At 40.7% G+C, this 24,259-nt stretch overlaps 1 protein-coding gene and 3 pseudogenes across 1 annotated transcript; 1 reads left to right on the top strand and 3 right to left on the bottom strand.

Moving 5' to 3' along the window:
- Positions 1 to 2,289: 2,289 nt before the first annotated feature.
- On the bottom strand, positions 2,290 to 5,496 carry LOC139449110 (monocarboxylate transporter 5-like). The gene is made up of 5 exons (XM_071230594.1): positions 5,298 to 5,496; positions 5,061 to 5,204; positions 3,292 to 4,290; positions 2,768 to 2,818; positions 2,290 to 2,354 (listed from the first exon to the last, which is right to left on the bottom strand). The coding sequence occupies exons 1-5, from the start codon at positions 5,494 to 5,496 to the stop codon at positions 2,290 to 2,292; spliced, it is 1,458 nt and encodes a 485-aa protein (XP_071086695.1).
- A 3,483-nt stretch (positions 5,497 to 8,979) lies between these two features.
- On the bottom strand, positions 8,980 to 11,392 carry LOC139448739 (monocarboxylate transporter 12-like; annotated as a pseudogene).
- Positions 11,393 to 11,407: 15 nt separating this feature from the next.
- LOC139448738 (uncharacterized) lies at positions 11,408 to 12,816 on the top strand (annotated as a pseudogene).
- A 3,026-nt stretch (positions 12,817 to 15,842) lies between these two features.
- On the bottom strand, positions 15,843 to 20,587 carry LOC139449108 (monocarboxylate transporter 5-like; annotated as a pseudogene).
- Between the last annotated feature and the right edge of the window lie 3,672 nt (positions 20,588 to 24,259).

The following is a 24,259-nucleotide window of genomic DNA, read 5'->3' as shown; positions in this document are numbered from 1 at the left end:
TAGACATATCGAATGCGTTGCATTGACACATCTCAAAATGTTTACATGTCCGCAAGCCGAATCAACATATTCAGCATTAGTAGAAAGAACACTGATTGTTGTCGTGAAATGGAGGCGAGAGACGAGGTAGGCAAGGCAATACACACCAGTTTGTTTTGCATCTAGTAATGGTGATTGTTGAAAAAGCGGGTCACCTATACACACAAGAACAACCATGTACAGATCAGAAAGAAGATCTTCGGGATTTTTATGTAGTGGTATAAAACGTTGACCCTTACCTCTCACACGCTATCCACTACAATAACCTCGAGATGACCCGGAGATATAAATAGGTGGATAGGTGAATCACCGCCGTAAAGTGTGTCAAGGCGCCCGGTTGTGGGAAGTGTCGTGAACGAATGACGTCGATATGGAAGTGTGTGCTTCTCCACAGGACTGTGCAAATTATATTTAATCCAGGTGTGACACTGCTGCATGATATCCACATGTGTCATTGGCTGGATATTATAATAAGATGACAACAGCTTCAGGAATGGAAAGCTTCGTTTGGACCTATTGCATGTGTTAAGCTGTGTTACACAGGATTCTGCCACAGGTTGCGGGTATACATACAGTAAACTACTGTTATGACGAACACGCTTATAACGAACTGACGGATATAACGAACTATTGTGGGGGCCCTGTCTATTTGCTGTATATATTCCGTATATTTGCTAATAACGAACTACGGTTATAACGAATTAAAATTAGTGGTCCCTTTGAGTTCGTCATAACCGTAGTTTACTGTATATAAATATGAGCTTCATTCACTAAGTCCTCTCTCCTTCCGTTAAACGTGGTGAGAGTTGCGTTTGTTTGTTTGTTTGTTTGTTTGTTCCAGCTATATGACGGCGGTCTGTAAATAATCGAGTCTGGACAAGACAATCCAGTGATTGGCATCATGAGCATCGATCTACGCAACTGGGAAACGATGACAAGCATCAACCAAGTCAGCGAGTCTGACCACCCAATCCCGTTAGTCGACTCTCACGACAAGCATAGTCGTCTCTTCCGGAAAGCATGGGTTGCTGAAGACCTATTCTACCTCGGATCTTTACGGATCTGATAGTTGTGTGACAATGGTAAAAGTGCAATATATTTTATATGTAAAGCGACATGTTCGCTATACGCCTTTGTGCGTCCCCAATAGCGAGTTATTAACAAAGTAAGCGATAGTACGAAATGGTACAAAGTTCAGTGGACAATGCATGATAAGGTAAAGTTAAGAAACGTCGGTCTCGGAGAATAGTTGGACTGGTGACCGCATTCGGCAGCTTGAATCCTGAGAGTTTCTAGGGCTTCAGCATATGTAGTACATGTGGTGTATCCTTAGGCAAGTGACTGTTCGAAATGAGCCTCTGTTCACCCAGCAGTGAATGGGTACCCGGTAGGATGTGAGGATTATTAACTTTCGAGCGCCTCACAGGCAGCTTGGGTTGCATACTCCCCATGGAGCTGAGAATGAAAAAGAACGATGAATGCACATTAATCCATTGAACGGGGCAATAATGTTACCACTTTGAGCATATACCTTATTAAAAGTAATAACCAAATTGCGCCATGACTGATTTATGCGCTCTCATTTCAAATATTTAATTTGGTTTATATTCATTGGCCAGTTAGGCAACACGCAATTCCAAATAGTCTATGTACACTTGTTTATCGTCTGAACACGTCCTATGTTTATGGTAAGTCATTTCACATAAGGGAAAATGAAAGTATTTGGATTTTTTAATGATAATGTACGACAGAATATAAAATGAAATAAGCGCTTAACATTATATCAAATATAGTGTGCATGTCTGTAGCCTATAAATAAGAGACTCTGCGGATCAGATAAATCGGTGATTGATATTATGAGCAACGCCGCATGTCGTCAACCAAGTCACCAAGCCTGACAATCAAATCCATTCCAGAAGCCTCATCCGATAAACTCGGGTCCTATTCTGGCTTTAATCCCGACGTGGTTAACGTATTTAATATAATTAGTTTTCCCTCCTTTTTGTTTCACAAATATGACAACCGTTGTTGTTCATATCATAACAACATAATTACGTGACATGCCTTGTCAAGTTAGTGGACCCCAACATTTACATTAGTTGTGTAAAACGTGTGTAATCATACATCAAACATTATTAACTGTAATTGGACACTTTAAGTGTATAAACAGGTTACAGAATGTACTATATGTAGTCATAAAATGTCAAGACACAATATTTCTTTTCGGTACTGATTTGATGAAACTAACTTTCATATCAGCTTCTTTGATAATGGAATACACAACCCAAAGAAGGCACTGATGATGTAGCAGCATCCTGCAACGAAAGAACGAACATGTATGAACACTTGTATAACGACAAGGAGACAATAAAGAAGGCACTGGTGACGAGGAAACGTTCCGCACTGAAACAACGAACATGTGTGAACATTTGTATACAACAAGTAGACAACAACAGTGGAAGTTCTGTAAGAAAACATGTTGTAGACAAAATAATGTTTGTCCTTTTCTCTCTTGCAGGTTAATTGTGTGTGGAGCACTGATTGAAAAACAGATATCAAAGGCAACCATCTAATTGTAAAAACATATTTACCTGACCTGGCTATTATGTTTGATCATTTAATTGCTTTTTCTCTTTGAACATAATGATCTGGCGGATTGCAGAAAATGTATGCTTATATTTTCCTTACACAAGTACATTTGTTTAATAACGTTCTCACGATTACGTACCTGAGAAAACAAACGTAAAGTCATACACGCCAGTACTTTCATAAATAAGACCTGAAAAACAAAGATGGTTCATCTTCGGGTAACGTATGTCAAAACATGATTAGTTATTTTTTTTATATAAATAAATACTATAAGACGTCTCATAATATAATTATAATAAACTGCATGTTTGGGTGTTTCATCTGTGCCCTTGACTATTGCATGATATGTTCATACTGTCGAACACCAGTATTGTAGGGGTATACTCGCCAGCTATTAATTGCTTTTTTAAAACTTCATCGCGTCGATTAGACACGATATGGCTGAAATATTGCCGACGAGACTCACACACTCATCGTGTCAATCCATCGCTGACAGCTTTTTATTCAATCTTTATATATTCATTACAAATTCCTCGTCACGATATGGCTAAAATATTGCCGATGTGTCGTTTAAGTTCACTCACTCACTCCCTCACTCACTCATCGTGTCAAGCAAAACCAAACGCCCATTCACTGGTAAATAGAAATTCAAGGTTTACTTACTTGCAATGGGTGGTCCAACCATGAAACCGAGTCCAAAGAAAAATGAACATATGCCATAGCCAACGGCCAGTTTGGATCGACCTATCAGTTCAATGCATATGGGACTAACCAACGTATAGGGTCCCTGACTGTACGTACCATACAGGGCACTGAAAACCATTTGGAGGAAGTACGTTTGTGATAACGTTGGGAGTAACATAACATACACCCCTGACATTCCTTGTAGTCCAACATGAAGTATAATGTTTCCAATATCTTGGTCAGAGGACGCAAAGCCAGTCAGCATTCCGGCAAAAAGAGCAGTAACACCCATTCCAGTGAACAGACTTGCAGACTGTGCAGGTGTGCTACCTTTATATTCGGCATAATTTGGTAAATGAACCATGCATATTGCTTCAGCGAGAGCCCAGAAAAGGATACTGAGGAGGTAGAAGAAAAATCCATTTGTGCCGATGAAACTGACACTTTCGGATATCATCCCACACTTCGGTTTTTTATTTGACGAATGTGATCGGTGGTCAAGCAAAGGTGCAAACGTTGCATTTTCTTCCCTTAAACCGCTTTCTTTAACAATTCCAGGCAAAGTGGCTAGGGAACAATTGTTAACGTCTTGTTGTGCAACAAAGTCGGTCTCCGTTTCCCCTGTTAAATCACCATAATCTACAGGATTATGCTGTACATCGTCTCCTTGTGTATCGAAACCCCCCTCTATGTATTCTTGGCGGTCAAGTTCTTTTGAAACTGGCATCTCTGGCATCAGTGTAGACGATGGTCTAATTAGAGCTCCAGCTAAGCACACATGGAATCCAATCGCACCCAACATAAGCAACGTTCCGGATAAAGTGTAGTGGTCTAAAAGTTGAATTGTTAATGGCCCAACTGCAAGTAATCCTAATGCACCACCAGACATGATAATACCGTATGCCACTGGAAGCCTTTTGTGAAAGTACTTGCCGGGAGCCACGCCACTCACATTAGCTGCCAGGCCACAACCAAGACCTGAGGACACAGATGCACAACTACATGCATCGGAGATACGTCTATCAATGAATGAGTGAATACATGTAACATTAAAGTATGTAGCATTGAGTTAATGGATTAGTTACCTCTTTTTAATTTTAATAAGCGAATGTCATAAGATGGGACCTGATCTGGACAATGCGTTAATGCGGTTTTGTATTGTACGTTTTGGGGAATCCTACTCAATTAATTATTCACTTTATGGTATGATGACCTCCTCAAGAGTGAAGGGAAAATGACAACAATGGATGTTAGCAGATTGAAAAACCTTATTTAAGAAGGAAGCGTTTTACTATTAATAAATTTCATCAGGGACATAGCTGTAGCTGAATAAAGCAGATATCAAAAAACATTACATAAAAACCCGTGAAGATCCAGGTTAGCACAAGTCTAAGGATCGACATGTCATGGTTGATGCATGTCATCGTATTCCAATTGCATAGATCGATGCTCATGATGTCAATCAATGGATTGTTTGGTCCAGACTCAATTATTTACAGGCGACCGTCACATAGCTGTAATATTGCTGAGTGCGGCGTCAAGCAACAATAAAAATAAACTAATTAACCCAAACTTTCCAACCAAACATATCACTTATAGGTAAATATATTTAATATTACCTGAATTTTCCATACACATTTAAATATTATAATTGCATAACACATTATTTTCACACTTGTCGCTGCTTGAATTAAGTGTAAAAGTGTTACAATCACCTCAGTTTCCACATAAAACACGGTAATGCTTACCGGTAATGACTCCAAACGTGAGGATCAAACCTGTGACAGTTCTACAGAAGGATGCAGCCGTCAGACCAACGAGCATCAGTATGCCACCCACAATTCCCGTCCATCTGTGTCCGATTCTTTCCTGAATAATTCCTACCAATGGTCCTGAAAATAGGTATCATTGCGCAGGTTAACTTGAAGCCCATTAGTTCGATCTCACTTGTGATGTTACTAAGACATCAGAGCAAACACACTTACCACACATCGTGAATGTTCCCATCACCGTTGATCCTACCCAGGACACTTTGACCAAATCACCATCAACTTCTTCCAGAATCGCCGGTGTTATCACCCCAACAGAGCAGATCAAAACACCATAGAGAACCTCAATAGCAAAGCAGGCCGCTAGAACCACCCAGGCATATCCATGATCAACGTCTTCTTTTGGAATTTTCATGTCTGGTTTTACATATGAAGAGTACGGTTAGTACCTGTGTTGTTCAACATTTCTGGCGTATCAAAGCGGTTCCTACAAAAGCAATATCATTAAAACCAGATTTTAGTTCTCGCTGCCGCTAAACAAAGATCTGAGGACATCCCATCACGGGACACAAGACCGACCTTGCGCGAACTTTGACCGACCAATTGAATGACTAACAAGAAGTCGACATTAGCCAATCAGAAGGCAGCTTTTCGTGCTTTTCGGCACTAATTTCATATTGGCGACTACGCTTCGAAACATATTTTGACAAATATATTGATTAAACATTAGAAACCTGAACAAAAGAACATTCTGAAATGGCTAATAGATGGTCTAGATTGTATGGAGTCAGTCGTTAAGCCCGTGACTATCGTTCGGAATACCCCGTGTTAACGTTTTCGAGGTTGCAACATTAGAAATCACATTCCGACTGTCACTTTCATGATCTGGTAAGCGACGCTCTCACTGGTCGGATGAAAGGTCGTTCTGACGTGACCCCTTATGGGATGTCCTCAGATCTTTGTTTAGCGGTAGATTGCTACAAAAGAAGCAGTTCATTCTTCAAATGATGAGTGGATGAGACTCTATGATGTTACACTTCGCAGTAAGATTTGATTAATTCAGTTAATTAAACTGATTGATAACATATGACGGCGTTGATTGAGCTTCACACATTGTATCTATGTTAGGATCTGCACTTAGGCCTTAGGCGTGACGTATTTATGTTTTGCGATATCACAAAGCAACAAGACAGACACGTTTATGAAGATAAACTACGATCCAAACGCTGGTTACCGTGTACTAGAAACCGGTTTCCTTGTTTTTAAGCACAAATATATTTTTTTCTGAAAACGAAGGTGTTATTTCCTTCTAACATGACAATGGCTCTAACGTCTCAATGTTCATATTTTATAGAGCGTCTCTCTCTCTCTCTCTCCTCACAAGTACTGACTGGCTCGAAATTGAGTAATCCACCTTTACAACATGTATATGTTTTGGGATATGACCTTCATTACATGTATGACATATTCATTGTTTGCTTTACACGTTTTGTAAGCACTTGTAGATGTGCTGTCAATAGAATAGGTGTAGGCCTTCAGCAGCCCTTGCTTGACGTAAAAGGCGACTATGCTTGTCGTAAGAGCCCTAGAAACTCTCAGCATTCAAGCTGCCGAATGCGGTCACCCATCCAACTATTCTTCGCGACCGACTTTTCTTAACTTTACCTTATCATGCATTGTCCAGTGAACTTTGTACCATTTCGTACTGTCGCTTACTTTGTTAATAACTCACTATTGGGGACGCACCAAGACGTATAAAGAACTTGTCGCTTTACATATAAAATATATTGCACTTTCACCATTGTCACACAACTATCAGATCCGTGAAGATCCGAGGTAAAATAGGTCTTCAGCAACCCATGCTTGCCGGAAGAGACGGCTATGCTTGTCGTGAGAGGCGATTGACAGGATCTGGTGGTCAGGCTCGCTGACCAGGTTGATGCATGTCATCGTATCCCAATCACGTGGATCGATGCCCATGATGTCAATCACTGTATTGTCTGGTTCAGATTCGATTATTTACGGACCGCCGTCATATAGCTGGAATATTGCTGAGTGCGGCGTTAAACAACATGAAACAGAAACAGCGCAGGAACAGGTCACAATTACCCTGGATATCTGTGGCGCATTAAGTGCGTTGTTTGCTTTACATGTGCGTCTTGCAACTCACTTGCACCTCACCACCTCACTTGTAACCAGTGCTGTCAGCGCATGTGTAGGTCACATTGACCCTGAATAACTATGGCACATAAAGTACATTGTTGGCTTTACAGACTTTGTTTGCATTTAACACACACTTGTAACTGTGGGCTGTCAGTGCAGGTGTTCATGTATGTCACAGCAGACCAAGTATGTCTCTCACGTAATACCTAGGTCAGTGGCATGACTTTGTTGTGTATTACCATAGACAAACTTACCCCTCCGGTCCTTGTCGTTTTGTTGAAGGGACGTATCCTCCTTCTGTGAACAGTAAAGCCCCGCTATTGGTTAACCTTCGGCCTCATGTACGGCATTCACGATGGCGAAGAATAGGTGTGGACGTGTGTAGCGACCAGAACTGGGATACGACCCGAACTGGGATAAACAGTCCACAATTTCGCAAAACCCCATTTACTGCGGTAATGCTTTCGGTTAGCTCTAAAACGCATGGCGATATATATGCGGAATATGATTTAGTTTATATTGTTTTGTTTTTGTTTTTGTTTTGTTTGTTTTTTGGTGGGGCGTACTGAATATGATCTTTTGTATATTTCCATGTTCCATTCCAAATAAATAACCCACATTAAATTATTCACTGTAAATTGGAAACATCTTCAGTTATTATTATTATTTTGTTATTTTGTACTTGACAAATATTCACACGCCTTTCTGTGCGGCAATTTATGTACAAATGTCACTGTGTTTGTACGATATTTCTTTTAACAAATTATGTTAGAATTAGAATTAAATCAAGGATGTGTTTCTACATCACATTGTGGTCACAATAGTATATATATATATATAATGTAATGGAATCGGCCATATTACAAAAGTAAAAGCGGGAGGTTTCTGAAATATTTCGGATTGTGTCCGTAGAATAAAAATGCCTCGACACAATATGCATTCCATTTAGTTTTTGTTTTGTTTGTAACTGTAAACAATTTTCCGTATTCTGTTGTTTGTGGCCCAATTTAATGTGCGGTCTCCTCCAATTCCACGATGTGAATAGAAATTCAAAACATGTATCCTCATTAATTCATTTAATGCAACTGTGCTGAAGGGAAGCTTGTAATTCACACATGAGTAGATGTGAGAAATCAGATTTATATAATTTTAAAACAATTATTTCACTTGCCTCTGCATTTAGACAAGCTCTTTCCACTTCTTTTAATTAGTTCGATGGGTTAATTGTATATGGTTTGCCAGAAGATTGAGGCAAAAATTACACAAGATGAAAGTGTTTTCTAATTCTTTTTACAAAGTTACGGTGAAGTACACAGGTACATCGGGCATAAAATATACATTACTCAGAATGAAACGCGGGGTGTTGTATATCAGACATGTTATATACATCATTATAAATGAAAGACGCGGGGGAGTATGTATATCGGATATAAACTATACATCACTCAGAACGATAGATAACGATAGAGGGTTTGTATTCCAAACATGAAAATTCTTGGGAAGATAGATTTGTCTCTTTTAGACATAGTTCAGGTGGGTAAATCAGTGGAAGGAAATTAACAATGTGACCATGTTTTAGTCCTTGTCGTGATAATTGCCACGGCGCCAGTAAGATGTATCATGGTTTGACAACACCAATGTCGAGTGTTATATATGGATTGAAATAATACAATAAACCTTTTTCACGCGAATAGTGAGTGAGCAAAGTAAAGTTGAATCATGCCATTAAGTCCATTTAGATATTATAACTTCCAATAATGCTATTTGAATTACCGGCGAAAATAAACGTGTAGTCATAAACTCCACTGCTTTCATAAATGAGACCTGAAAGGAAAGACAAATGCCATTCAGCAAATGTAGACGTCAACGTCACGGAAGAATCAGTCTCGATTTTCAGCCGAAACATTCCATTAGGCACAAATGGCTAAATAGTGGAGAGAAATGTATGGATGGACCACTCCAAATCAGTGATGACATGCTCTACATGGAGCACCCTCCACACAACCTGCATAAAAAAGGTAACTGTTTGTATGTTGCCTAACGGAATGACAAGTAGGAATAACACTATCATTTTCTTAACGTACTATGTTTGTGTATGTTCTAGTACGAAAACACACCCTTATACTTTCATTCAAAAGGAAATGAGCCACATATACCTCAGGTTAGTACAGTGGGGACTACTTTGCAGAATAGGTCCAAAGCAATATATATAAAATAATACCGATGCTCACTCCGTCAAGCATATATTAGTCCCATCAATACTGAATATGAATCCATAGACTGCTGTGATCATGGCATAAAAAAATTCGCTCAAACATACTGACAAAGTAGATATGAGAGAAATACTTATTCAAGTTTACCCACTTGCAATGGGTGGTCCAGCCATGTAGCCAATTCCTAATACAAAAGACCACAGTCCATAGCCACAGGCCAATTTGGATCGGCCTATGAGTTCAATACTGAATATGAATCCATATAGGACTCACGAACGTAAATGGCCCCTGGCTGTATGCACCAAATAATACACTGAAAACCATTTGAAGACCCCTAACATTCCTTGTAGTCCAACGTGAAGCACAATGGTTCCAATAGCTGGGTCAGAGGAGGCGAAGCCGGTCAGCATTCCGGCAAAAAGAGCAGTAACACCCATTCCAGTAAATAGATTTGCAGACTGTGTTGATGTGCTTCCCTTTAATTCGGCATAATATGGTAAATGAACCATGCAGATTGCTTGCCCGAGAGACCAGAAAAAAACACTGGTGATGTACAAGAAGAATCCGTTTGTACCAAATAAAGATACATATTTCCTTAGAATACCACACCATAGTTTATTCGATACACGTGATTGATGTTCTAGTAGAAGTGCAATGGTTGTAATATTTGTCCCTAAATTTTCTGCCATGATGCTACCAGGAACATGGGGACTAAATATGTCTGGATTATCATCGGTCAGTGAACAATCGCGTCTGTCTTCATCGTCCGGGCTGCTAATTATGACAATGCTCCTCCTTTGAACCAATGAATCAGTGTTCACTACACCAAGAGGGTAATCGTAGTCTTCTTGTGTACTCAAACATTCTTTGATATGGTCTTTGCTATCAAGTTCAATTGAAACTGACTTCTGATGCATCAACGTGGACGAAGTTCTTATGAGAGTTCCAGCTAAGCACACATGGAATCCAATGGCACCCAAAATAAGCAACGTTCCAGAAAGGTGGTACAAGTCTCAGAGAAACACTGTTAATGGCGCAACTGTAAGTACAGACATACCTCCAGACATACAAATACCATAAGCTGCGGGGAGCCTCTTATTGAAGTAATCACCGGGAGCCACGCCACTCACAATAGCTGCCAGACCACATCCAAGACCTGTTACAATATATGTGTAATTGAGCAGTATAAAGGGCGGAACTAGGAGGTGAAGTGATATGGGGAACAGTAAAGACCCGCTATTGGTTAACCTTTCGGTCTCATGTACGGCATTCACGCTGGCGTAGTATAGGTGTGGACGTGGTCACCAATTGCATACCATTGTGTAAGGTGTCTGCTTCAAAGCGAATATGTATCCACGCTTATCATGTTTCCGGTCACCCGAAAACAAAGAAAAGAATGCAGTATATAGTCATGCAATCATGTTTATCAACATGACTTAATCTCGAATCTTGTTGACTTATGTTGCAGTAATGATAAATTCCATCCTCGGTATAACGCGTCTTGCATTACTTCTCTTCGCGGTGGCAATGACCTCATTTCTTTCTCGGCCAATTCATTTGATGCTTTGGGGGATTTTATTTCAAAATGTTTGGTCATCCGCTTCCTCCTAAAAGTTGAGCTTTAACTGTTTCACAACCTAAATTGTAATTGTATAGTAAAGTTAAGTTCGAACATGAAAGTGGAACGTATGGCATATGTGTTTATAACCGCCGTCCGTACAGAATCGTGTCTGGAACAGACAATCCAGTGATTGACATCATGAGAACCGATCCACGCAATACGATGATATGCCGTCAACCAAGTCACCAAGCCTGACCACCCGATCCATTCAGTTCACCTTTCACGACTAAATTCCTCCCCGGAACCCTGACTGCTAGTAGCGTGAGTGTATCAAATTTGGTGTAATTTGGACCAAGTGTATCCATACCTGACATGTTATATGTTTCTGAATGGGCAGCTGTGCAAGTTGCATTTCAAAGCAGGTTTCTTTTTTACCTTTTTGAAAAATGGTCAGACTCTTGATATCCACATCAAATTACAAATAATGCATCTCTTAAAGAAGTAATAAATAACTTGTAATACATATTGATTCATGCTCATCCAATATTTGGCATTTCATCAAAAGTCATTTTTATCTGTTTCCTGTCACTGGGTGTTACAAAACATCAAGTAAAATATATACCGTAAGCACCACTCTTCTCATCGCTCGTCGTCTGCTTGTCTATATGTCAATAAACATAAGTGACGTGACTTGAGGTGCTGCCGTCTGTTTAAATTATAAATCTATGGAAACATTTTCGGGCCATCTCGTATAGCTTTTTTTCATTTTCATAGGGTTTACCGACGCCTTCGCGACAGGGATACAAAAGTTATTCGCCTACAGCTTTGACTAATTCTTACTTGGAAGTCAAAAACAATAAAGTTGCAGTTCATAGAGCGACATTAAACTTCTCTGTACCCGAGCACACACTGAGAGACAGGATAAAAGGCAAGATCAATGTTGACACTGTCAAGTCAGGTGCAACTCCAATTTTTGATGCGGATCAGGAAACTAGACTTGTTGACCATGTAACATACATGGCATCCATCGGATACGGATATACCAGGAAAGAGGTTGTCCAATTAGGGTCTAACTTTGCTTGTCAGTTAGGAAAACGTGACCTGTCCCATCCATTATCTGTCAAGTGGTTATATGGTCTGTTGGAGCGATGGCCGGAGTTGAAAGTTAGAAGTACCAAGTCTCTCACGGAACTTCGTGCCAAAGCAAGTTCAGAGGAATGCATCAACAAATATTTTGATGAACTTGCCATGATTATAGACAAATACGGTTTTCAATCAAGACCAGAAGCAATTTATAACATAGACGAGAAAGGAATCAACCAGTCCCATGTCGCACCGAAAATTGTTGGCTCAAGAAATTCCGTGGCCTACGAGATTTCTTCGGAGAGATTGTCTGTCGTCACACTTTTGGGATGTGGAAATGCTCTGGGCACATTTATTCCACCTTTCTTTGTATTTCCGGGTGCTAGAATGCGCAGTGAATTGCTTGAAGGCTGTACAGCGGGAAGTGACGGAACTGTTTCTGAATCGGGATGGTCAAATGGTTTTATATTTCAAGATTACTTGGACAGGCATTCTCTTCGATATGCATCTCCACCACCGTCGAATAGACCTTTGCTTCTTCTGTACGATGGCCACAAGTCGCACATTTCTCCGTCTCTGATAGACTGGGCAAAAGATCACAGTATTGTGTTGTTTTTCCTCCCGGCTCACACAAGTCATATTTTGCAGCCAATGGACGTGGGATGTTTCGGTCCGTTTACAAAAATCTACAATGCCGAATGTCACAAGCTGTTGAAGTCTGATGGTACCACAGTCAACAGATATAACATCGCCTCCGTAGCCTGTAGGGCATATTCTGCTGCTTTAACGCCTGGTCACTTGCAGTCGGCATTCAAAAAGTCTGGAATCTATCCCTTTTCGCCAGATATGATTGATAAATTTGCATTCCAACCAGCTGCTTTGATCCACGCATCACACGTTGAAGACAAGTCGCAGCAAGTACCAGCTACTGACGACATACACAGCCCACGTTCCAACCCTAACGTTGAGAAGGAAAATCTCGTCACTAACTTTGACCAAACCCAATTCTTTGTTGACCAGCTTCCCGTCATTCAGAAGAAGCAAAGAACAAAACGTAGATCTATCCACAAGATCGTTAGCGGCAACGCCATAACTGAACCAGAGATAGAAATTCAAGTTAAAAACTATGTTAAAAGTTCAACTTCTAAACAGCCAGTACCAACCAAGAAACGACCAGCAAAGTCACATACATCAGCTAAACAATCTCAAAAGAAACCTAAAAGTACCCCCGAGCCAGCAGCGGGACCATCCGGTGCGATTAATCTACAATACAGCAGTGACAGTGAGGATTCACCAATATCCGATGACGAGACATGTTGCGTGTGTCATCACTTTCAGCCCGCTAAACTGGTCCAATGCACATCACTGTTTTTCGTACAATGGGGACAGTGCATGTATCATGACTGTAACCATATGGTGCACTTACAGAACTCTTGTCCAGTGCGCGTGCTCAGGACGCATTACTCATTTTATTGCCCTTGCCATGGTCTGCCATGCACACCATCGGAAGAGTAGGACTGAAAGAGGACACAAACTTACCTGTAAATTGTGTACATAACTTTATTGACAAGATTCGTTTTGGAGTTGTGTGTTGAATAACTATGCTCTTCAACTGTTATCAGCCGACACAGACATGCTGGTAGGTATAGATTCGAATTCATAAAAAAATATTACACAGTAAACGGTACTGGGCTTCGTATATAGCGATACAATAATCTACTACGTAATCCACGAATCAAGGTGACGTCACATTTTGTGTGCACATGAATGGCTGATGAATGCAAATGGCTTCGGTAAACAAACTTTTCAGTCACGAGTGGAATCTTCGTCATTTTCTTATAGTTTAATAGATGAATTAAATGATCAGTGAGTATACAAAACAAAATCGGACATTTAAACCACGAATTTGGGTGTACGTTCCTTATATCCACGAATCAAGGTTACGCGAGGGTATATATATATATATACTGAACCGCAAACGAAGCGTCACCATGGATAGATATATTAGAAACCTTTATTGTCCAAACACTGTAAACATACTTTGAAATATATTAAAAAGATGAAACTTGGCAAAACTGATCATCAAGGTTTAAATTAAAGTGTCGAATGTTCTTTAAGTGAAACAAAACACTAGTCTCTGAGAAAATGGCATCACAAGTCAGTATCTCGTGTGTCCGCCATGTGCATTGATGTGTTCTTTAAGTGAAACACAACACTAGTCTCTGAGAAAATGGCATCACAAGTCAGTATCTCGTGTGTCCGCCATGTGCATTGATGACGTGGTGTCAGAATGGGTCCTCGGTGTGGCCTGTGACAGTGGAGGTATCTGCTCGTCACTCGTTGACGCACGGTGTCCTCACTAATGTGTCGCTGGTGTGTCCCCGTGGTCTGTCAAGCAGTTTCTGCAGCAATAACAAAACGATCTTGAAGATACTGTCGCACAATCTGACGATCCTGACGTCGGGTGGTATCCCTTGGTCTTCCACTATGTGGTCGGTCATCTGTAGTGTTGGTGGTCTAGTTCCATTGCTGGAGCCTGTATATGGTCTGGGTCGATTTTTATAGGGCAAGAAATGGGGGTATTTCAATTTGCGCGGAACTCACGTGCAACGGGTTACCATGGCCGTTGACGTGATGTGTTTGGGGGATCGGTTTTATTGTCATCTGCTTTGATTTTTATCATCAAATTTCATTTTTTCCAGACAAGTTAAAGTTAAATTTTTGAAAATTTGACAAAAATTACCAAGATATTTAAATGTCAACTTTTCATGCAATGTTACTTGAGGTGACGTTTCTTTAGCGGTTCAGTATAGTAATATTGTTAAGAAATGATCATCGTTATGCACCACATGTAGGATTTGTGTGACAGCAGCACAAGCAATATAACCACAGAACAAAAAACAGATTCAACTTTATGGCATCTCATTCTACCGGGTACCCATTCACTGCTTGGTGAACAGAGGCATGCTTTAAGCATGGTCGCTTGCCTAAGGAGACATGTACTTCCGTATGGAACGAGACCGAATCAATGGAAACCCTCAGGAGTCAAGCTTCGGAACAGCGCAATGATGATGTGACAAGCACATGTCACAACATTAATCTATGACAACACTCTGAAAACAAAACGTGTAGTAGTGTATCTGGTCACATCATACTTGGCGATACGCAATGTTTGTTTGTTGTTTAACGCCGCACTCAGCAATATTCCATATATATATAATCAATCGTCTGGATCATGAGCATCGATTTTCGAAATAGGGTTACAATGACGTGAATCAACCAAGTCAGCGAGCCTGACCATCGCCCGTTGGTAGCCTCTTACGACAAGCATTGGTTACTGAAGACCAATTTAACCCAGAATCTTCATGGGACGTGATAGGTGATGTAAGGTACACGTGTACAAATATATATACGAACACGAACTGCGTATATATTTATGGGTAATGCTTCTTATATATAGAGAGATGATCTGACGATTTTGTATGATTGGAAGCATATCAAATTATACCATCGGTACTAACAGCCATTAAGTTGAAATGTGATCACTCATATGTTCACAATATGTAGCGTAAATGACCTAAAATCCTATTCTAATCTCGTTGTGTGGACCAGACTTGATGACTAATGTTTTTCGTTGTGTACTGTTGACACGTCTAAATAAATATCTTTACATACAATCAGATCCTAAATAATGTATTAAATATCTTTAATTATAGAATATAATACTGATTTTAATGTACATTAAATCATGTTTTTTTTCTTGCATAAAGGTATACACATGGCAAAAAAGGCACTGGTGAGGTTGCAGCATCCTGAAAGGAGAAATAATATGAAAGTAAGATTATGCACTGAATATCAGACACAATAGTTTATGTGTGCAAACTGCAAATAGAGGCAAGGATAGGCTCACAGCAGTTTATAGTAAAATATTAATAAATAAAAGCGACAAAAATCATTTCGTAATCACAAGAAGTCTCTATTAAAAGCATAGTCCATTGTACGATTTCGACTATATTCAGACCAATACGTTGGTGAATCACTATCAACTGGTGATGATACTTGGTGTTCGCGAAAAGATGAGCGTGTCCTGTCCCCCCTATGGCATCCTCACAAATACATGCAAGGGTTTGTCAAGTTTTCAATGGAACACGAGAACATAGGGCACAAGTCAAAATAGAGAATTGTATCGGACATTATTTTTTTTGACTGGTGCGTCAAATGTTGAAATATTCTCCAAATGTCTTCCACAACACTTTTTTTTAACTCTACCCTGGCCAAGCATCATTTGAGCAAGAGTCTTTGAAATATTCGTAGATGGGGCATGCACGATTGTACCTCATAAGTTTTGAACTGTACACACGGAAGGCTGGAACTGCTGATATATTCCTCTGCATTGAGGGAAAGTGAGTGAGTGAGTGAGTATGGTTTTACGCCGCTTTTAGCAATATTCCAGCAATATCACGGCGGGGGACACCAGAAATGGGCTTCACACATTGTACCCATGTCGGGAATCGAACCCGGGTCTTCGGCGTGACGAGCGAACGCTTTAACCACTAGGCTACCCGACCGCCCCCATTGAGGGAAAGAACACTATTGGAAGGTTTAAGTCATTTCACTTACGGTATTGTGTATGTTGTCATTCTAAATCTTTGTACATATAGATCTAAACATGAAAATGCTGGGGCAGATAGATCAGATAGTCTCTTTTAGACATAGTTCAGGTGGGTAAATCAGTGGAAGGAAATTAACAATGTGACCATGTTTTAATCCTCGTCGTGATAATTGCCACTGCGCCAGTAAGATGTATCATGGTTTGACAACACCAATGTCGAGTGTTATATATGGATCGAAATAATACAATAAACCTTTTTCACGCGAATAGTGAGTGAGCGAGGAAGAGTTGAATCATGCCATTAAGTCCATTTAAATACTATAATTTCCAATAATGGTATTCGAATTACCGGCGAAAATAAACGTGTAGTCATACACTCCACAGCTTTCATAAATGAGACCTGAAAGGAAAGACAAATGCCATTCAGCAAATGTAGACGTCAACGTCACAGAATAATCAGTCTCGATTTTCAGCCGAAACATTCCATTAGGCACAAATGGCTAAATAGTGGTGAGAAATGTAGGGATGGACCACTCCAAATCAGTGATGACATGCTCTACATAGAGCACCCTCTACACAACCTGCATAAAAAGGTAACTGTTTGTATGTTGCCTAACGGAATGACAAGTAGGAATAACACTGTCATTTTCTTAACGTACTATGTTTGTGTATGTTCTAGCACGAAAACACACCCTTATACTTTCATTCAAAAGGAAATGAGCCACATATACCTCAGGCTAGTACAGTGAGGACTACTTTGCAGAATAGGTCCAAAGCAATATATATATTTTTTATTTTTTATTTTATTATATAAAAACATGCCGATGCTCACTCTGTCAAGCATGTATTGGTCCTATCAATACTAAATATGAATCCATAGACTGCTGTGATCATGGCATTAACAAAATTCGCTCAAACATACTGACAAAGTAGATATCAGAGAAATACTTATTTAAGGTTTACCCACTTGCAATGGGTGGTCCAGCCATGTAGCCAATTCCTAATACAAAAGACCACAGTCCATAGCCAAAGGCCAATTTGGATCGGCCTATGAGTTCAATGCATATAGGACTCACTAACGTAAATGGCCCCTGGCTGTATGCACCAAATAATACACTGAAAACCATTTGAAGATAGTATGTATGGGAAAGCAAAGGAAGCACCATTAGTGATACCCCTAACATTCCTTGTAGTCCAACGTGAAGCACAATGGTTCCAATAGCTGGGTCAGAGGAGGCGAAGCCGGTCAGCATTCCGGCAAAAAGAGCAGTAACACCCATTCCAGTGAATAGATTTGCAGACTGTGTTGATGTGCTTCCCTTTAATTCGGCATAATATGGTAAATGAACCATGCAGATTGCTTGCCCTAGAGACCAGAAAAAAACACTGGTGATGTACAAGAAGAACCCGTTTGTACCAAATAAAGCTACATATTTCCTTAGAATACTACACCATAGTTTATTCGATACACGTGATTGATGTTCTAGTAGAGGTGCAACAGTTGTAATATTTGTCCCTAAATTTTCTGCCATGATGCTACCAGGAACATGGGGACTAAATATGTCTGGATTATCATCGGTCAGTGAACAATCGCGTCTGTCATCATCGTCCGGGCTGCTAATTATGACAATGCTCCTCCTTTGAGTCGATGAATCAGTGTTCACTACACCATGAGGGTAATCGCAGTCTTCTTGTGTACTCAAACATTCTTTGATATGGTCTTTGCTATCAAGTTCAATTGAAACTGACTTCTGATGCATCAACGTGGACGATGTTCTTATGAGAGTTCCAGCTAAGCACACATGGAATCCAATGGCACCCAAAATAAGCAACGTTCCAGAAAGGTGGTACAAGTCTCAGAGAAACACTGTTAATGGCGCAACTGTAAGTAGTCCCAATGCACCTCCAGACATACAAATACCATAAGCTGCGGGGAGCCTCTTATTGAAGTAATCACCGGGAGCCACGCCACTCACAATAGCTGCCAGACCACATCCAAGACCTGTTAAAATATATGTGTAATTGAGCAGTATAAAGGGCGGCACTAGGGAGGTGAAGTGAAATGGGGTTCACGTCGCCTCTAAAATATTTGCACTGACATAGCGGTGTGCATGCACGTGTGTATGTGTGTGTGTGTATGTGTGTGTGTGTGTGTGCGCGCGTGCGCGTATGTGTGTGTGCGTGTGTGTGTGTGTCTGCTTATACTAGTTCGGACTGATACCGATTTATAGTGCTAGCCAACTGAGATAGCATTCCACAGTTTAACACGAAAACCTCACTCAGACACTGTATACTGATTCCGAGCCGACCAGTCCTCGTTGTAGCCCCTTAATACCGAGCGCCAAACAGTGTAGCAACAAGTAGCATCTTTTAACGTCTTCTGCTCTCCGGGCAGACGCTCTACAACTAGACCACGGAGGCGTTCAATGGCGGCACTAGGAAGTCCGGACAATAGGGGAGCTAATGACTGGTGTAACATTTACAAAATGGCAATATTCACCCGTAATAAGTCCTAACGTGATGACTAATCCAGTGACAGTTCCACAGAAGGATGCAGCTGTCAGTCCCACAAGTATCAGGATGCCACCCACAATACCCGTCAATCTGTGTCCCAGTCTACCATTTATAATACCTGCCAGTGGTCCTGAAAGAAAGCATTAACTAAAAGTGTCTTTAAGAGATAAAACGTTTTAGGGATAATGTTTGTAACAATTTTGAAATCCATGGTCAGCAATATTTAGGCCGTAAATTGATGATCTGTGAACATCGTATCCAGTGACTGAGGATAGGAGCGAACGAACCACGTCATGGAGGTACGATGACAAACAATTGATGAGAAACAATCGGCCAAGGCACGGTGTCATGCGGCAGTCATGACCTTCTGTGACACTTAATTACTAGATGTGTCGACCCCCGAAGATCCGGGGTAGAATAGCTCTTCAGCAACCCATGCTTGCCGTAAAAGGCGACCATGCTCTGCGACTAACGGGATCGGGTGGTCAAGTTCGCTGACATGGTTGATGCATGTCATTGTATCGCAATTGCGTGGATCGATGCTCATGATATCACTGGATTGTCATATTTACAGACTGCCATCATATAGATAGAATATAGCTGAGTACGGCGTAAATGAACCAACCAACTAAATATGTCAGGACAGCTTTCACACTGTCATCAGAGATCCATCAGAGATCCATCAGAGATCAAACTACGGATCATACTGTGGACATAGTGTACTCCTTACCACTGTTATCAAGGTAGTAACTTTAGGACAGATGTGGTAGGGCAGGATATGCCAATAGCCTCTAGCAGTTGTTTTGTATCACATCACAGTGATACCTGGTCATCTGGTCATTGACCTTAATGTATAAGTGTGGGACTGCATAACGTAGAACCATTAACATCAGAAATAAACTTACCGCACATTGTAAATGTCCCTAACAGAGTTGATCCTATCCATGACACTTTGACCAAATCACCGTCAACTTCCTCCAGAATCGCCGGTGTAAGCACCCCCACAGAGCTAATCATTGCGCCATAGAGAACCTCGATAGCGAAGCAGGCAGCAAGCACCACCCATGCATATCCACGATCAACATTTGTACTTGGAATAGTCATGGTCGTTTTATAAGTATCACGCAAGCCTTCTTACAATGTCTTCCCGGAGTTTGCTTCTTTTTTCTGAAAAGATGAGTGGTTCAGCATAGTAGATCGCGCTTTGTTGCCAAAATTTAGCAACATGGCATGAACTGAAATGAAGTTTCATTGCTTTGGATATCACAAATTGTGCTTGAGTGACGTTATACGCATTTGTTCAGCACAAGTGAAGCAACATAACGTTGAGGATATGAGGAATCTGTATGACACATTGCATTCATGTGGAGAATCGAATTCGTGACAAGAACGTAACGATCGGACGCTTTTGAGAAGTTTATATTGAAATATGATTATGACAATTGTACGTCCTTGATCGCTCTGTACAACTTACTGATCGCATTTCCCCACAGCATCATTTCTCCATTCAAAGATACATGTACATGTATGTATGTGCCCAATTAAGAAGCATCATCCTTGAAGTTGTGGATCGTTGAAGGAAAGTTCTGTGTACAAATGTTTATGGACGTAATGACGGTTTGTGGTATCAAAAGCCTACCGTATCATATTCAATGCTCCCACGAACCCTGAACATGTACTGGTCTCGCTAGAGCGCATGTGTTCATTTAGCGACCCACCTCTTAATGGTGGTAGCAGTTGTGAATAGAATATACGTGGTGCAGATAAATCAAAGTTTACAAAACAATAACTTCTTTTGATGGGCACAAATGTGGCTACGTTATCGTATAAAGTCAACCTACCCTTTCGTGTCTTTGTCACTCCTTTCAAGCAACACGAACAACGACCGCAACAATGGAGATCTGCTAGTTGTAGCGTGTGTGACAGCGTTTGCGTTTTGACTGACTGTTTGTCATTTGGCGTTAGGGACACAGATGTCACATATGTGATTCACTTATAAGTCCGTGTGAGTGTAATTATTGATTGAATTTTTTTTTACAACAACACATGACATAGAAGAGCCGCCACATCTGGTTTTCTCTGATATTAATGTGTTGGTGATATTATCCTATCCAGCCCATGACCTGATTCCCACATGTGTTTGTTTACAGAATTATTGGTCAAATATTTCTCATTCGAATTTAATTGTGGTCTGTTACATGTTTTTATGTTGGTTTATGATCCTTGTGACTAACTGATAGTATGCCACACGTGCACTGTCCGTCACAATATTAGATGTTTATATCCAGGGAAAATCAAATACACCTCTGCCCATTGTTGTATATATGTTTAAAATAGTGCGTGGACTGTGTATTTCCAAGCCATTACACCACATGTATTAAGGTTGGCAACTGACATAGTTTATGTCCAAGGGACACAACTCTGCACCCTTGGCCCCCTGATCAAAGGAATAACATCAGATTGGTGAAATGTATTTCCACCAAAATGGTGTTAGTTTGTCATTACACATTCCACAAGCAGTAAAAGTTTCCATCAAAACAAAATGGGCTCCATGCCTCCACTTTTTTTTGTTGAAAATTATACACATTTCAGTCCCACTTCGAGTTTTGGAATACATCAAAATGGAGTGTAAATCTCCCAAATATTGAATGGTAAGTACGTCTTCAGTTGTAAGTAATATCACATGGGTACAATGTGTGAAGCCCATTTCTGGTGTCACCGGCCCTTATATTGCTGGAATATTAGTGAACGCGGCGTAAAACCATACTCTCACTCACTCACTCACTCACTCACTGGCACCAGTCTTGTGGTTGAGAGCACTGGTTCCAGGAATAGCGTTCCTTTGCCCAAATACACCAATTTGACCCTTACTTCGCCCAGACGGGTGGTGGGACGGGTCCGGTCCCATTAATCGGCTGGCCATGCCGAGCCCTGCGCATAATTTGTGTATGCACAAAACTTTGAATTCAAATTTCACTTATACTTCAGGACTGGGCCAAATGTTTCTATAATAAAACTTGATATTTTGATTGTCAAATCATTCAGATGCCTAGGGTGGTATGCCCAGAAGGCGGTGATTCATGGGCCCATCTGGTAGCCTCATTAATTTTACTTAATTCGTCTGCTTCAGTATACCATTCCAGTATCCTTGGTGGTGCCAGTTGGAGATACTCCATGGTGGGTGGGGAGCTGGGATGATAAATCATTTACAACCTCACAATGGCACAACCAAAAAAAACCAAAATGTTCTTTGGAAGATTCCTCAGATGAGGAGACTACCATCCTGAAGAGTTCTTCGGGTAGTTAGTCTAGATTTTCAGTGGTTTCCGCCACTGATGCTACACCTTTGAAATTAAATCCATTTGCCATTTCTAAGGCACTTTATGGCATTGCTGGAGGTGTCCAAAATGTCAAAAAGATAAGGTCTGGATTACTGCTGGTTGAGTGCAAAACTTTAAAACAATCAACAACTTTACTAGCTGCCAAACATTAAGTTTATTCTCAAGTTTTGATTCCAGCTCACAAAACTTGTAATTCTAGCAAAGGTATTATCAGAGATAGGGAACATTGTCTCCCTGATATGACGGAAACTGAAATAGCTGATGAGCTGAGAGATCAGTGGGTGACACATGTGAAACGTTTCACATATAAAAGAGATAACGCAATCTTCAACTCAAATACTTGCCTCATGATATTTTCAAAGGCAACTCGTCCCAAAAATATGAAAGCGGGACATTTCAAACCCACTTGCCAGCAGTACGGGCACAGTGCACAATCTTGCAACTGTCGCAAGATATGTCATCAATGTGGTGAGGATGATCATAATACCGATTCAAAATGTACAAAAAACCCTCATTGCACAAACTGTTCTGGTGACCATGTGGCTTCTTCGAAGTCCTGTCCAAAATTCAACTTCAGATTGTGAAAGTGAAACAAAAGGAATATAACCTTCCCCGAAGCCAAGCGTTTGATCATGGCTTCTGTTTCTCCAACCTCAGCTGTGTCCTACTCAGCAGCTGTGACACGTATCCCTGCCAAATCTGTCATGTCTGCTGAATGCCAGAGAAGATATTACTTGGGTCTCTATAGAAAACTATTCTTTTGTACTATCCACTTCATCATCCTAAACAGGTGATATATCACCATCAGCTCCAGCGTCAACAGCACCGATGGCAATATTAGCACCAGTGCCAGGACCGTCATCAAAACCAAACCCTGTTAAAAGAGCTACTCAAAACAATCAGATCGTGTACCAAAGGGTCACCGTGACCCTATTCAAATTTATACTCGATATCAAACTTTGGAGGACATGGACGTCTCTCCACACTCTCGAAGGCGCAACAGAAATAAGTCTCCACGCGAAATAGATCTCCTGCTCATCCACAAGTAACATGAACATTTCCACTCCAGAGGTTCAGTGGACTTGATGAGGTCTCAGGACCAATTGTAACGAGTTACAACTTTTAATACAAGATTTTGTGCCATCCGCAATCTGTCTCCAGGAGACACGTCTAAAACTGTCAGACACCTTTGATTTGTATCGGTACAGTTCCTATCATTCATTTTCTTCATTTTTCTGTGTTAAACCTACTGGAGTATCCACTCCAGCCCTGTTTCACTTCAAATCATCTTCAAGCTGTTGTAGTGAAAATAACTTTACACATAACCTTTACTCTGTGTTCGGGGACACGGGTGGCCCAGTCGTCTAAGGCGCCGCGATTCGCTGTGCAGAGTTGCGTCCCATGTGCACGCCATAAACCTATGATTGTGGGTTCGAAACTCGATCGCCCCGATTATGTTTCCCGTGGTCCTGGGTTTCACCAAAGTGGTAAACGTCTGAGACCTGCATCACTTCGGGCTTTCCTCCCACATTAAGCGGACACGTCGTGATTTAACTGGAATACTGTTAAAAGCAGTGTTAAACCCCGCTCAATCACTCACTCCTCTTTGCTTCAGTCCATATATGATCAGCTCCCTAAGCCATGCATGATCCTGGGTGATTTAAACGGACATAACCCATTAAGGGGAATTG

Source organism: Haliotis cracherodii, unplaced genomic scaffold (assembly GCF_022045235.1).
Source record: "Haliotis cracherodii isolate W230 unplaced genomic scaffold, xgHalCrac1.p SCAF_7, whole genome shotgun sequence".
In the NCBI taxonomy this organism is placed as follows: domain Eukaryota; kingdom Metazoa; phylum Mollusca; class Gastropoda; order Lepetellida; family Haliotidae; genus Haliotis; species Haliotis cracherodii.
Note: the sequence above shows the minus strand (reverse complement) of the source record. Positions and strands in the feature narration are given on the sequence as shown.

What these genes read in the sequence shown, in the direction of transcription:
- LOC139449110 (XM_071230594.1), bottom strand. Translation starts at nt 5,496, where the DNA reads ATGAAAATTCCAAAAGAAGACGTTGATCATGGATATGCCTGGGTGGTT. An exon ending in GGGAACATTCACGATGTGTG is followed by an intron (nt 5,205 to 5,297) that starts GTAAGTGTGTTT and finishes ACCTATTTTCAG; the next exon opens with GACCATTGGTAGGAATTATT. An exon ending in CACGTTTGGAGTCATTACCG is followed by an intron (nt 4,291 to 5,060) that starts GTAAGCATTACC and finishes CTGTGTCCTCAG; the next exon opens with GTCTTGGTTGTGGCCTGGCA.